The following is a 15079-nucleotide window of genomic DNA, read 5'->3' on the forward strand; positions in this document are numbered from 1 at the left end:
TGTATGACATGATTTCCAACTTGTACTGTGAACTTTACCTGTGGTAACTAAAGACAAGCAGGGCACCCCAAACTGAATATTTTCCTCAGACAAGCCTGGATGGAATAGAACCGACTCTTATTTTACATTATATGCAGCCTGTTCCAGTTGAGGGAGTCCAGTAACAGGTTGTGCAGGCTAGTTGTAATCTGTATGATTTAGTGAAGGTCTTGAGGAGCAAATGTTTTATTGCTCAGCAATAAACAATAAATATTATGTTACAAAATATGTGATGAGCACTTGAAAGTGCAATCTGCAGGAATTAATCTGCTCTTGGCAATGATTGTGTGTACTTTTATGTACAAATACAAATAATAATTCATCATAATCCCTCACAGCATCAACATATGCTGATGTTCTTGATGGTGGGACAGTCTGTGGGGACTCGGGGAGGACGCTGAAAGTGGAGGGAACAGAAATCTCAATTTGGCCATTGTGTAATCTGGGCAGAAAATGAGTTGCAGTCGGTTCAGGTCAGGATAGGTTGGATTTGGGGTAAAAAAACATGCCCTGCTCTTCTTCAGTGCCAACAAAATTTGTTAAACTTTCAATGGTATTTGTTTTCAATAGTTGGTGAAAGAAAAGTTTTCAACATTTTTCACTGGAACTGTTATTTAAAATGATCAACCATTTGAACTTGCAGCTGTCAAGGAACTATACACAACCTCTGATCATCTCTTGTGAGGCAGCAACACTTTGATCAGCCCAAAATTGGTGGAAGTTGTTTTATCTTGGTTTATATGCACACCAGAAATACAGCCTGAAATTTAAATCCCCATTGTATTTAGTACATACAATGCATTTGTTTCTAATGCAGTGCTGTGCAACATGCTATGTTGTGTATTCCCTTCTGCATTTGCAGATCAGAAGAGTTGCTTTCTCAGCCATAATTCCAAGGAGTGGTTTCTCAAGAAGAATATAAATTGAATGTAGTATGAAAATGATTGGTACCCATCAATTTTGATGTTCATTGAAAGGCTGCCTCTTCCAAATACAACAGTGGACAATCTTGAAATGTCCAGACTGTATAGTTTACTTGTTTTACAATTTTCAAATTATTTGCATCTCGATCTCTTTATGTTGAATTTCGATGTGTCAGACTCATCCATTATCAAAGAAAACTGATGGGTACCAATCATTTTGATACAGCTTGTATAAAGGACCACTCAGTTGATGGGGTTACAGCATAGATCTTCAAAGACCTATCTATGGTTAAAGGGGCCACTTCACTCAGCCAGTTCACCACAGAGGAATCGACTTATACCTGATTACCTGTTAATGACAGACAGAACAGAATTTACATGGAAACATTTCACAACTAATTGAAGTGGGGTGTCATTTTAAATAGTCAAATTCTTCATGGTGTTTTGTCTGTCAAGATGGAAATGAAGTTGGTTCTAAACTGCCTGTCCCAAATTAAGTTCAGTCAGACAGGTGTTTATAGCTAACACACTGGCTTCAGTCAAAGCAAGCATTATGTGACCATCCACAACAAATCCAGTGTAAAGTCACAATTTTGAGTATCTAAGATTAATGAACAGATATCTCTATAAAACAAGATAAATGACATATCACCTGTCATATAACAGGAATTAGGTGCTCAAAAATCAATTTTTCTCTTGAAATTCCTTTGTTTTCTATTTTTCCTGTAAGGATTATTGGTCCATATCTCTGAATAAGCACTGGCAATTTTACACTGGGTTCATGGTGGATGGTCACGTTGTTAAAAAAACCACTTTTTTAACGACCTATGGAGTAAAGATGCACCAAGTTGGCTGTACCATTCTCACATTGCTTAAATACTTTTTTTTCACATCACCTCTACTACGTATCAACCATTGACTCAATAATTACTACCGTCTACTTTGTACATTTTAACTAGTGCCTTCTGTGTAATATACTTATTGTAGTCGGTATGTATATAATATACTATATACATCAAATTCAACCAAATCATGTTGTGTAGATACACCCTTGTCATTAAAATAATTGTTGCACAAAATAGGCAGATGAAGAAATTTTACATATTGGTTTCCATCTTTTTAAAAATCATTTTGTTTTACTTTACTGTGATTATCATATCATTGTTTATTTTGACCAGAATAATATAATTTTTTATTATTTGATTACTTTTGTGAGATTTATTCTCTTTTTTTCTGTCATTCCAATCAAAAATTTACAAAAACAGTCATTTAGTGACCACTTTAAGAGGGAAGAAAATTAAAAATGTTTGTTTTGTTTTGTCTTCTGTAGAGGATTAGAAAGAAACCGAACAATCACTTTGAACTTTGACCTTGGTACCATTTGTTATACATTACATCATGAGAAAGATGGAGTGAAAGCGGTATTTTTCCAACACTTCAAGTTTGAGTTCATTGTGATTACAATAATTATGAAGTGCAAAGTTTTTGTTAGAGGCTACAAAATTGTGGTTTGTAATGGAGAGAAAAAAATTCAATAAAATTGAAAAGTGAAACATTGTGTATGTTGTATTTTCATTTTCTTGGTGGTTTTGTTTTAATGTACATCGTAATATTATATTACTCACTGGTATCAAAATGATTTCACTAACAATGGCTGGATTCAGGTCCTCAGGTGCTGATGAAATGAAAATCTTAGCTCAGGTTAATAGCCTAGGAGAGTGTGGATTCTGCCATGTTTCACACGGAGGGTTAGTAGTAGCTGCTGCTGTCGTACCTATATATTATTTTGCCCCTTATCAGTGGCCAGACAAACTTCAAAAGCATAATTGCAATGCCTTGCCCAAAGAAGTACAATGTTAAATTTGCATACACATAGGATATGGTTGAGGACTTGTTGTTTTGAAAAAGGGGATGTCCCTGCTTCACACTATCAAAATTGAGATTTGGGTATTATAAGTAAACACATTTATTTTTCTCAATACACCAGAAAAGTTTGGATGCTTGATATTTGTATGGAATTAACTAAAAACTGGTATCATGATAGGTTTGTACCCATCATCCCAAGAACATGACTTCTGTTCTAATCTATGGGTATATTTATGAGAGCACAACCAAGAAAGGTCGAAATTTTCCCTGGGATATAATTTGGCACTAATCATAGGCCTACAATCATGAGACCATTAATTCCAAACTTTTTCATTTTGGTGGGGAGGAGCAACGCTCTGCAGGGTCTATTGTTCTATTGTTTCCTATTAGAACGCTGACATATTGGAAAATGTTGCCAATCAATATTCATGAGAGTGTACATTCGACGTCCAGTTTGCGAAATTGGGTGAGTTGTGTTTGGTAGGTGTGAAATACAGCTGACTGGGCGTTTTAATTACGTAACGAATAAAGGCATTGACATCGTCGAATGGCTGCCCAGTGCTGTTATGCGTTTAGTTATTATATAGGCCTAATAATTATTATTAAATGTATTCATCATTCCTTTCTTTTTCCTTCTCTGTACTTATTCTTTCCTAGACCTACACTGTCTTTATCACTCCCTCGCTCTCATTGTCCCCTCTCACCCTCCCTCTCTCATTCCCATCATTTTTCTTATATTTCTATTTATCTACTTGTCTTTATTATATATTTTTATTTCTGCCTTCCTCCAGCCTCCCATTCTCCATATCCCCTCCTCCCTTCTTCCTCCCTCCGCCCCTCCCAAGCCTTCCTACAGAGGTGAATCTGCCCCTCCCCAACCCCCTCCCCTCTTTGGGCACGCCACTATACCAATCTCCTTCTTAAAATAAAATAAAATAAAATTACATTAAATTAAAATGGAAATTTCTTAAAAACATCCTTTATAGGCCTATACTTATATTTACATGTATACGTATAGCGATTATCATTATAGTGTAATATAGATATATGGACTGGACATGGCAGCCTTCATACATTCTAATGTGTAATCGATCACCAAGAGCATTCAATTTATTTAAATGAAACGCCTATCGTCAGGTGGGTGGTAAAGATGATTGCATCGACAGCTAAAGCCTCCTTATAGTCTTCAGACCCACACAAGCACACATTTGTGATACATGAGTACAATGGTACCACTTTACACATGACTGCCCTTACACATGACTGTAGTGTGGTCACTTATTGATACCCGCCTGTTGTGTAGAGCGTTAATATGATGCCGGATCAGTGACCAATTTAATGGCGGAACCCCTTTCTTCGAAACAATGGTACCACTTTTATGAATAGCCTGTCGCAACTTCTAATCGGCATCAAAAGAACAAAAGATTATATAATCTATTGCGACTCTATTTCTATTAAAAGCTCTTTGGGGAGGAGTATAATAAAGGGGTAGACAGTGCACACTCTTGAGGTTACTGTTCCGAATCGAGGCTACTTGTACATTTCAATGCATACAGTCTGTAGTATGACCCTCTATAACAATACGTATTAGGAGTAAAGGGAAGGGTAGTATCAACATGCCCGTCAATAGCCTCTCAAGATTGATGTCTACTTGCAGGCATACCAGTTTACTTGATGCCAAAATATCAAGGTAAAGTTAATGATGAGGTTTGCGAAAATATTCACCACCTACAATCTGTTAAAAACATGCTTTGTTAAAAAACAAACTTTGATATTTTTTTTAATATTTAAAAAAAGTTTTCTACAAACGTAATCAGTATGACCCCTTGCCCCACCTCCTAAAGAAAGGGCTTTAGATTATAGGACATCAAACTGCTTTTTGTGTTGTACTTTTGGCCAGTTAGTTTATACCGTTTTTTAAACTGTCACTTTGCCAGCAAAAACAGGTTTTAACCGAACTCTGTTACTTCCAAACTGTTAAACTAACGCTTGAGAAAACGGTCAAAATTTTTGGGAAATCACAAAAGGTTTCCTTGAGAAGATATGATAAAAAGAACCATATCCATTAGGGGTAAAAGTCTACTTTTCACATTGAAGCCGATTTCTTCACATAACAAGTCTATACATTTCTGAAAATCCAGAAGCCTGGATCTGAATATGGATGCCACACACATTAATATAGTTCACTGTTCACCCAGTAAATTATATTGATTTGATGGCAAAAATTAAATTGCACACCCAGTAAATTAATATTTACCTCCCTGTCTTGTTTTGACAGAACTTTATTCAAACATTATTTTAGTCAAATGTCACAGGCATTAATTTTGCCTGTCCAAGGAGCAAACTGCTTGTTCAAAATGACAAGTGGCTAGCTAAGGGGCTGTACAATAATTATGAGCCCTGGGGAGGGTAAAATGGGGGAAGAATTTTGGTGAGCCGAAAGGGGGGGGCAAGCAATTTTGGCCAGCCGAGAGGGGAGCAAGCGATTTTTGGCAAACATTTATGGGGTGCCTTAATAAAACACTCTAAAAAGGCTTAGGAAAACAGTACAGAAACGCTTTAATGTGCAAATTCTCTTGCTCGCTGCGCTCGCAACATATATCTAGACCATTCAAGGTTTGCAAATTTGGATCTCAAACATTTGGCATGTCAAAGGGGGGGGGGGAAGATTTTTTGGCGGGTCCGAGAGGAGGCAAGCGATTTTTGGGAGGGGGGAGCGATTTTTGGCAGGCTGTTCAGAATTTTAACCCCCCCCCCCACACACACGGGGGGGCTCATAATTATTGCACAGCCCCTAACCCGGGTAGCTAACACCATGCTCAAGTTTCAAGGTGGTCACTCTTTTCCCGGCCTGTTTTGTGATTTAAAAAAAAATAATGATGAAATTCAGAATCCTGTCAGGCATTAGCTGCAGTGCTATGTATTTGAGTGCACACTTTAGTCGCTGAGCGATAAGCGACTGATTTTAAACCAATCACATATAGCTACTTTCCAAGGCAGCAAAAACCTCTCCAGTTCATTGGTCAGAATTTATCATTTGTCACTCAGCGACGGAGTGGAGACTCGGCTTTACCTGGCTGGTTTCCGTTGATCATTAATGAAAGTGATATAAAAAATCCCTGGCAAAACGGGTACCCATTGAACACCGTGTTACAATATTCGTGTTGTTATTTGTAATGGAGGAGGATGACCTGGACACTTCTACTGTTGTTCTCGATGGCGTTTCCACACAATCGTTTGCATTGGGATCCTTCGTTGGGGACACTGATAAGTCCAGTTTACAAATGGTCAAGTTTAGTGGTGGAAAGATAATCGATAACTATGTGGTACCGTTATCAGTTTCCACCTCCAAATCGACGCTTGACCCAAATAAGCTTACACCGGCGGTAGATCCAAATACGCTGACAAAAACGTCTTTGTCAACAACAAGGTCATTTTTATAGTATTTGGTAATACTAGAGTAACATGTGTACATTATTTTTCACTTCCTATTATTTGTATCAGCTTGTATCAATTTAAGGTGTACGTTGAGTTTGCACATACATATGTTGGAATTTTGAAATTCATGAAATTGCATGGGACGTACTTAACTTTACTTTTGGCCTGGCCTATAGTAAGAATTCCAATTGAATGAACGCAGCTTTTAACAGCTGCACTCGATCCAACCGCTATCGTATATTGCGTATTTCCAACTACAACGCGAACGCACGACCTTGGATACAATGCTAACCAATCACGAGTGCGTTGGCATGGTTGGATTCACTTCCGCGTTACTCACGCACCGTCGCACACGCTGGCGTACATCGCGCAGTGTACGCAAAAATTCGTCACGCTATTGAAAGCTGCGTTCATTCAATTGGAATTCCCTGTGTTCATTAATTAATTAAGCCCGAGGCTGGGGGCATAAACAACGTTCATACATACATGCTATGTAACAGCGTGCGTGATTGGTCGAGAGCCGGGCATAAACAGCGTTTATGCCCGGTGTCCCGGATGTGCGATCGCCGGGCATAAACAACCATTCAGTCATGAAAATATATGAATGAACCCCTAATTTAGTCATGAAAATATAAACTTTGTAGTAACTACAAATTTCGAACGTTTGAGGACTTGTTCTTAAGTTGTACATACTCCCGTAGGGTGCTCCAGGATTTTATTTTGGCGAGTTTGCATTATCTAATAAAATACTCACTTCAGAAACCTGTGTCAATGATGTATGTCATCTGTGATTGCTAAACTTATTCTATGCATCAGCTTTTGTCCAAAGAAATATTTAAAAAGATGATTTTTGAGCGATTTTATGAGCAGCGAAAAGTCCACTTCACGACTATGTACATGTGAATATGGTGATGAACGCACGCTAAATCGCTGCGACACATATAGCTCCTTGGATGTTGGAACTCATGGTCGGAGCCGCGAGTTCCAATTATTGGAACTAGAATGAACCCCGTTCATACATTTTTGCAACATTCTGTGTGCTGTTATTTTCCTCCACAACTAAAAATACTATAGAAAAATTATTTAATTCGTGTACATCGTGGTTGTGCGTAGTAAGCTGTTGTACGCAGATAACCTCGCATATATGGACGCGTAGAGTAGAGTTGTACGCTCGTGTATTAGCATGATTAGTCGCGGAGTAATAAGCGTAGTTGAATGTTCCACGACATACACTGAATTTCTCTAGCCTTCCCCACTCAGCACAAAGGCTAGTCTAACATCTTTGTAATATTGAAAAACGCAGGGTTCCCTCGACCCGGCAGGATGGTCGGCAGTAAGAGCCGAGAAAAAAGCTTTATAATAGCCGAGAAAAAAGCTTTTATATATAATATATAATAGCTTAAACACTACGATATCTACTCAACTGTTTTTGGTATGCATAGATTCCATAAATTATCAAAAAATTTCATTTATGTGGCCCGCTCTGACAAAACAGGAACAAGTCACATTTTTGACATTTGATGTAAGCACTAGAGGACTACACTGCAGTAAGCTTTAAAAATGATACCAAAATTATATAAATATCATCAGTAACTTTTCAAGATATGGATAATTTTGTAAATGATACCTTGATATTTTTACCAAATTGCTATTCTGAGTAATGGGCCAATTAAGTTTCCTGCCTTACACAGGATTTAATAGGGATTGTCATAGTTCAACTGTTAATCATTGATTAAATAAACCTCTTTTTAATAAGTACTTTCAAGGATTTGAAAGTCCACTTGTTCCGGGTTTTGTTGGGGCTGGTCACATATTTTCCATGTCGTTCTATGATTTTCTATGGTACCAGTACACCTAGTTCAAACTTCGCCAATAGTCGCCATCTTGTCTTCACTCACGGCTGCACTGTTAAAAAGCAAGGAAAAAACTGGCCTACTTTTCAGTAAGATTATCAGATTAAAGTTAAAAATGATTTCAAATGGTTTCAAATAAGCTCTTATGCAAAAGCCTTTCACTACTTGAGATGCCAGTCTTTCGAAATATTTTGATCTGTACAAAAATGTTGGAAATGGTATATATTTTTTTTCAGAAAATTTTAACCATTTCAGGATTGTTTGGCTTGTATTTCTGATTATTTTGATAAATTCCTATTCTCTATTTGCACACAGATTGGTGAGCTTGTCTAACACAGGTGCTCTAAGAAGAACCAAACCAATCTCCAGCAGTGAGGATGAAACCATTCATGTTATGGACAGTGGTCGTCAAGGGGAGGTACCTGTTACAGTCATCCAAGATGCCTTGGGAAATGGAACCAGACTGATAGGGACTCTCCCAAGTAGCTTGGGTGTAGCAGGAGATGCTCCTTGTACTGTATCAATTCCTATTGTGTCCGTGTCCAACCCTAACACAAGGGTAACAGATGCCACCATTGGATCGGTACCGGGATCCATTGGCAATGTCACAGAATGCTTACGCATCGTACAGAGCACAGACTCACTCATGTCAGAACTACCTTGCTCCTCATCAGCTGAAACTGTTACTTTATCAAGTGTAGCAAGTAATTCAGCTATAGCAGGCTTCCAAGATGCATTACATAATGCCACAGCAACCATAGGGCCCATATCCACAACTATATCACAGGACAGCATATCAGCTCTTGCAGGTACTTCAGGGGCCACCACATTGCAAGATTTAGGTGTGGTTGTGACCTCATCCGCAGGGTCAGCTGCAGCAACGTTAGGGACACTTACTCTAAGTAATTCAGTTCATGGGATGACAGGAACACTGGGGACTGAAACAGATGTGGTTGGGTCATTGACAGGGAGTGTGCCTGTTGAAACTGTTTCACTTGTAAATATCAGTGTGCCTAATGTGGAACTGACAACGTCAGGTAAGAGACTTCAAACACATCCAAGAACAAGGTAGAGGGATATCGCCACATCACATACTGTTATGTCTCAAAAGGCTGCCATGCAGGATTTTTATTATTATTGTTCTATAATTTCATATTGTTATTATTCAAAATTATACCTCAAAAGTTAATTTTACAGTATACCTTAGGGTGATTCACAAAAAATGAAATTGGTATTTTTCAACGGGACACCCCCTCATTTTGTTCATTTTGGTAATAAAATTATACCTGCAAAATATGAAAAAATTCAAAAAAGTTTAGGGGTGCTACCGGTCAATGAACTTTTGTACACAAAGTCAATGGGATTTTTTGTCAAAAATTTCAAACGCTTATTTCAGGGCCTAAAAAGTCTACCAGGCTTGCAAAACTGAAGTAAATGTTCAATGATATACCTAACTTTGTGAAAACATGGGTTTTACCAAATTAAAGTTCATAGTTGACTGTAATAATAAAAAATGTTTCAAAAGTGACAGAGGGAGTGTAGCTCAAGAAAAGAATACCCTGGGATATCCCCTGGAATCCCACCAGGCACCCCAAATTTATACCTTATTGAACTGAACTGTTGATAAAAAAAAGATCAAAATTCTTCACATGTTAGTTTTCCCCAATGGTGATACCAGCTTTTGAAATCTTATGTAATAGTAACTATCAAAATCCATACATCTGTATCAGGGGTGGTCATTATGGCCATACCTGATGAAGATTTGTATTGTTTGAATGAATGACCACAGGAAGGATTAGATTCACCATGGTTGAAAAGAAATGTATATAAATTGGGGTCACAACATTGGATAGTGGCCAGTTCAAAACTACACCTTGTGCAAGGTACTTGTGACAAGAGCTAGAGTGGCTAAGACACATTTACTACTGGATTACACATTAAACATTACACTACACTTACATAAAATTACAAACCTACACACATTCAACACTTGAATAACATAATTTATAGTTACAAACAAACAAACAAACAAACAAACAAACAAACAACAACAAAAAACATTTAAAAAAAGAAAGAACTAGAGCCCCATAAACACAACTTTATATTAGCCAAGTACCATAATATTTTGGCTGTTCCAGCAACTGCCTTGCCCCAAATGTAACAGTTTTCACAAAAATGCAATTTTCTGGAAAGCGGGTTAACATTTTTACAATTTTCTTTAGCATTTATTTTAAGGACATTACTCACACTATGATCAAATATTTTGGCACAATCAGGGAAAATTAACATGGTTTTTTTGTGTTGTAAAGAAAATGGCTCATAAATCCCATTGACTTTGTGTACAAAAGTTCATTGACCGTAGCACCCCTAAACTTTTTGAATTTTTTCATATTTTGCAGGTATGATTTTATTACCAAAATGAACAAAATGAGGGGGTGTCCCGTTGAAGAATACCAATTTCATTTTTTGTGAATCACCCTAGTATACCTCCTCACAATTAGATGACAATAATAAAAAATCATATAAGGTAGCCTTTTGAGATACAACAGTATGTGATGTACCTGATGATATTGGGACCAGAAGAACATTATGGACTTTTTTCTTGCTAATTACTTACTCCCATAATCAATAATGTGTGTTCTATACTGTACAACATATATATTTATGTGCAGTCACTATGATTTGTTTAATGTGTACAGATGTTTTCATAATTGTTCAAGAGTTATTTGTGGTGTGAAGACCTACATTTACAAAGTGACCTGCCTATATACAGTGATATTTGACCTTTTGCACGCACAGAAGACTTTTGTAATGTGCCATGAGATGTTGTGTTCTGCATGTATATAATGTTTTGGCATACGGTCATGATCACCAAGAGTGCATACAATAATTACAATACTGGCTGTATGCGGTATCAAACTAAATCTTTTTACTGAAATTAGTGAGATTTAATATATATGTGTTAATGTGTATCTTTATTTTACAGGATTAAAAACAAAAGTTCTAATGCATTTTTTCCATTACCTTGACAGGTCAGCTGCTAATAAGTCAGGGTTCTCTGGTTTATGCACAACAAGGTAACAATCTAGTGGCTGTACCATCTCATATGGTTGATGGAGGACAACTTACTGCCCAGGCTGCTGCTCCCACTGTTGTAACAGCAGAACCTAAGGTAATCCTTAATTCAGCATGTGATGATAGATCTTTGAACAGATTTTATTTCTTAAACCAAATTCAAGTTGATCATGGATCATCACAGATGATCTATAAGTTGATTCAACCTTTTGGACAAAACTCATTATTGGATGACTATTGCAGCAATCCAAGAAGTGACTAATGTAGTATTTTTACTCTTGGACAGTTCATGACATTAAATCAATGCATTGAGGCAGCTGTTCATGCGTACATCTATGCAGCGTCTTTAAACATGTGTGTATATGCCAGCCTTTGAGTGAACGCTCAAGATTCGAAGCTGCTCCCAATGAAATGCACAATGACATCAACAAGTCACAGAGAGTAAAAATACTATAGTATATGCTCAAGATTTGAAGCTATGCCCAATGAAATGGGCTATGACATCAGTGAGTCACAGAGAGTAAAAATACTATAGTTAATGCTCAAGATTTGAAGCTGCACCCAATGAAATGGGCTATGACATCAATGACACCACCAAGACATGGTAAAAGTACTGTAGTAAATGCTAGAGATTTGAAGCTGTACTCAGCAGGGTTCGCCTTAAGTAGCCCTTAACTCATTTTTTTGCATTGCAGAAATTGCTATGCAACATTTGCTTTGTATAGCAATTCCCAAACTTTGCATAGCAATTTTTCAAGGCAGTAGTACGACAGTACCAACATGTTGTGTGTTTTTTTGCATCCAATATTAATTGAATGTTTATGGAGTCAATGTACATTGACTAATGAGAATTGAGTTTTAATGAGTTTAAATGGATTGTCTAATTAAACAGCTGCAAAAAAGACATTTTATCATGTTTGTTTTAAATTGAAATTAAAAACAAAATATCAATCAATATAGTCATGAAAATAGTTTTGAATAATGTTCAGTCATACATGCATGACATGCCAACCCAAAAAATTTACTAAAATATTTTTTATTTTATTTTATTTATTTTATATCTATTTTGGTTTTATTTTATTTCTTCAAAATAAAATCAGACAATGAATAAAATTGTCAAGAAAAAAGCAAAAAAACATTATTCCTAGTAGTTTACTATTCATTGTTTTCTTTCAATGAACAGATTCAGTCAATAAAGTCACGTCCACTCTTTCCTTATATAGATAGCATGACGTCATCACTTTTGAGTTGTCGCATTTATTCGCTTCACATGGCCAAGACAACAGTGACTTTCTTAGGTTAATTCGACCCTGTTCTATCCATTTTTGAGGCATTCTTTCACATTCTTGGACCTCCTATACCTGAAAATCAACGTTGAATGTTGTCCTACTTTCAGTACGCTGTAATTCGGCAATGATAAAAGCAATCTGGAAGATTCTTTTTGAAGTTCGCCATGCAATCGATGTAGTAAAGCTTTGGGTTGCATCCGGGCCCACAATGCTGTAGGAATACACAAAAATGATCCATGTTACTGGTGATCACTGTATCACATGGTATCACAAACTATTTTCTTGACTTTTCCTGCTGAAAAATCAATCAACGAGCCAATAGTATTATATCTAGGTGTTTATCTGCATTGCATTTTTATAATTGCTTCGCAAGTTGCGATGCGACACAAGGTAGTTCGAACCCTGGTGCTCAGTGAAATGCACAATGACATCACTGAGTGACAGAGAGTAAAAAATACTGTAGTAAGATTTGAAGCTGCACCTTATGAAATGCTGAATGACGTCACTGAGATACAGTAAAAATACTGTAGTAAACAGTCAAGATTTGAAGCTGCGCCCAAAGAAATCGCAATGACGTCACTGAGTCACAGAGAGTGAAAATACTATATAGTAAAATCTTGAGATTTGAAGTTGCGTCCAATGAAATGTGCAAATTTCCAATTTTACATTTTTATTTTTTTCAATACACAGAAAAAAAATAAAGGTGGTTGGCCAAAAGGTAAGAAGAGGAAAGTAGATCCACTGAAAGAAGCCAATGCTCCCAGGAAACCAACATCAGCGTAAGTAATACAGTACACATTGCCATTGCAGGGTTAGATTTTCATCTCTTTTATCCAGACCTCTATATGGATCTCTTTCTTATATAATAGGAAAACATGGTTTTAATACTTAGGCCCTTGGAGTAATCTTTTGTTGTCCCAATATAAATACTTCAAACATTCAATAAAGAATTACACATAATTACTTTCTTTAAAGTCTTTCAGCTTGTTTTCGGCAAACATGTCTTTTGCAGCGCCATCAAACAAGTTGTATGAAAGTCACTAATCTTCTACTGTCATTCAGGTTAAATTTGAATTCTATACTTAAAGGGGGTAACCCTATTGGTTTTGGATATGGATTGTCTTTAAAATTACATAATAATATCAAATATCTCCCCTTTATGCTGCTTTGTGAAAAACGAGAGCATTTTCAGCGTAAATGTGAATAAATAGCCAAATTTGCAATCCAATACCTTGTATACGTGAATTGCATTCTGGGTAGGCATGCAACAACAACAATTCCCGTTCAGTATGACGAATGCTGACATGCTGCAATGCCGGCCCGTATTGAACGGAAAATATTTTTTTGTTTTTGTTTTTTCGTACCGTTTCAGAAAAAAAGGAAACAAAATATATTTCCCCTTGCAATATGTACATTTCAAATGAATATAAAAAAGTTTGGGTTAAAAATGGAGAGGAAAAAACCTTCCGATACCGGGTTTTGAACCGGGTACCTCTAGGGTAAAAGAACGGCTAGCCAATTGAGCTATTTCACCAACTGAAATAAACAAGGAATTGTTTTCATTATATACGGCGGACCGTCTCCGCAGCACTTAGCGTAGTCTCGAGCCAGACTGTATGTGGCTATCGACGAGGATCGACGAGTGTCAGACCGACGCAAACTGGCTGTGTAGGAGACAACACTTAGCGTAGTTCGCTTTTCCTCTTCCCATGATCCAAGTAATTTTTATTGTTTACAAACTGGTATACCTGTAAAACCGCTGTGATTCATGATTTCGGAAATACATCGACTTGGAGCGCCAAATTTCAGGATAGTAATGAGAAAAATAGTATCTATTATGTGATACCAAAACCTCATCAACAATGAAAAAAATCGGGGATGATGCTGTCGATCGGGTTACGGACCTTTAATGAATTTATCTTAGCTAATCATTGTTATTAAGTTTGAAATGATCTTGCCTTTTAAACAATACAGATACACCCTGTTCTTGAATGAGCAGCGACCTAAATTGAAGAAGAAGAGTAAAGACATGCATTTCAGTGAGATGACAAAAGTATTAGGTAACCAGTGGTCAGGAATGGCTCAAGAAGACAAACAGGTTAGTATGGTAGTCTGTTAAACTAGGAGACTCCATATCGACCCATACTATGGGAAATATGCCATATTAGAGTATCAAGCATAGGGATCACAATAATGTAAATCCAACTATGTCATAAATACCAGAGGTAGCCTATTTGTATATGAATGATAATTGGTATCTTAACCCTAACACTAACAGGTACTACAAATTACTACTTGATGTATGCACTGCATGTGATGTGATGACGCAATCAGCCTAAGTGATATATAGGCACGCTTTCATTGGCCCGGCCAGCGAAAGATCTAAGTGTCACCGACCTAGTGCTTGAAAATTAAGCTAGCTTGATAATCCCGTGGGCAAGGAAATTACCTGCTGATTTACCTGATATAACACATACAAAACTTGATTGAGGCTGTGATTGTATGATTATATTGTAGTATGTTTAGGCTATGGTCATAGTTGTTTAATTTTTGTTGAACAGTTTATGGAATGTCATAGGTCACTGTGGGTTTGGTA

General features: G+C 37.0%; 1 protein-coding gene across 1 annotated transcript in view; it reads left to right on the top strand.

Annotated features, from left to right (window-relative positions):
* The first annotated feature begins 5979 nt into the window (after window positions 1–5979).
* LOC140159845 (uncharacterized) overlaps window positions 5980–15079 on the top strand; it is a 50186-nt gene continuing 41086 nt past the window's right edge. Inside the window, exons 1-5 of the mRNA XM_072183216.1 lie at window positions 5980–6258; window positions 8435–9156; window positions 11152–11291; window positions 13174–13262; window positions 14458–14581. Coding sequence (XP_072039317.1) covers window positions 6005–6258; window positions 8435–9156; window positions 11152–11291; window positions 13174–13262; window positions 14458–14581 — 1329 coding nt within the window. The 5' untranslated portion in view covers window positions 5980–6004. The remainder of the gene's footprint in view (window positions 6259–8434; window positions 9157–11151; window positions 11292–13173; window positions 13263–14457; window positions 14582–15079) is intronic.

Source organism: Amphiura filiformis, chromosome 1 (genome assembly GCF_039555335.1).
Source record: "Amphiura filiformis chromosome 1, Afil_fr2py, whole genome shotgun sequence".
Taxonomy (NCBI): Eukaryota; Metazoa; Echinodermata; class Ophiuroidea; order Amphilepidida; family Amphiuridae; genus Amphiura; species Amphiura filiformis.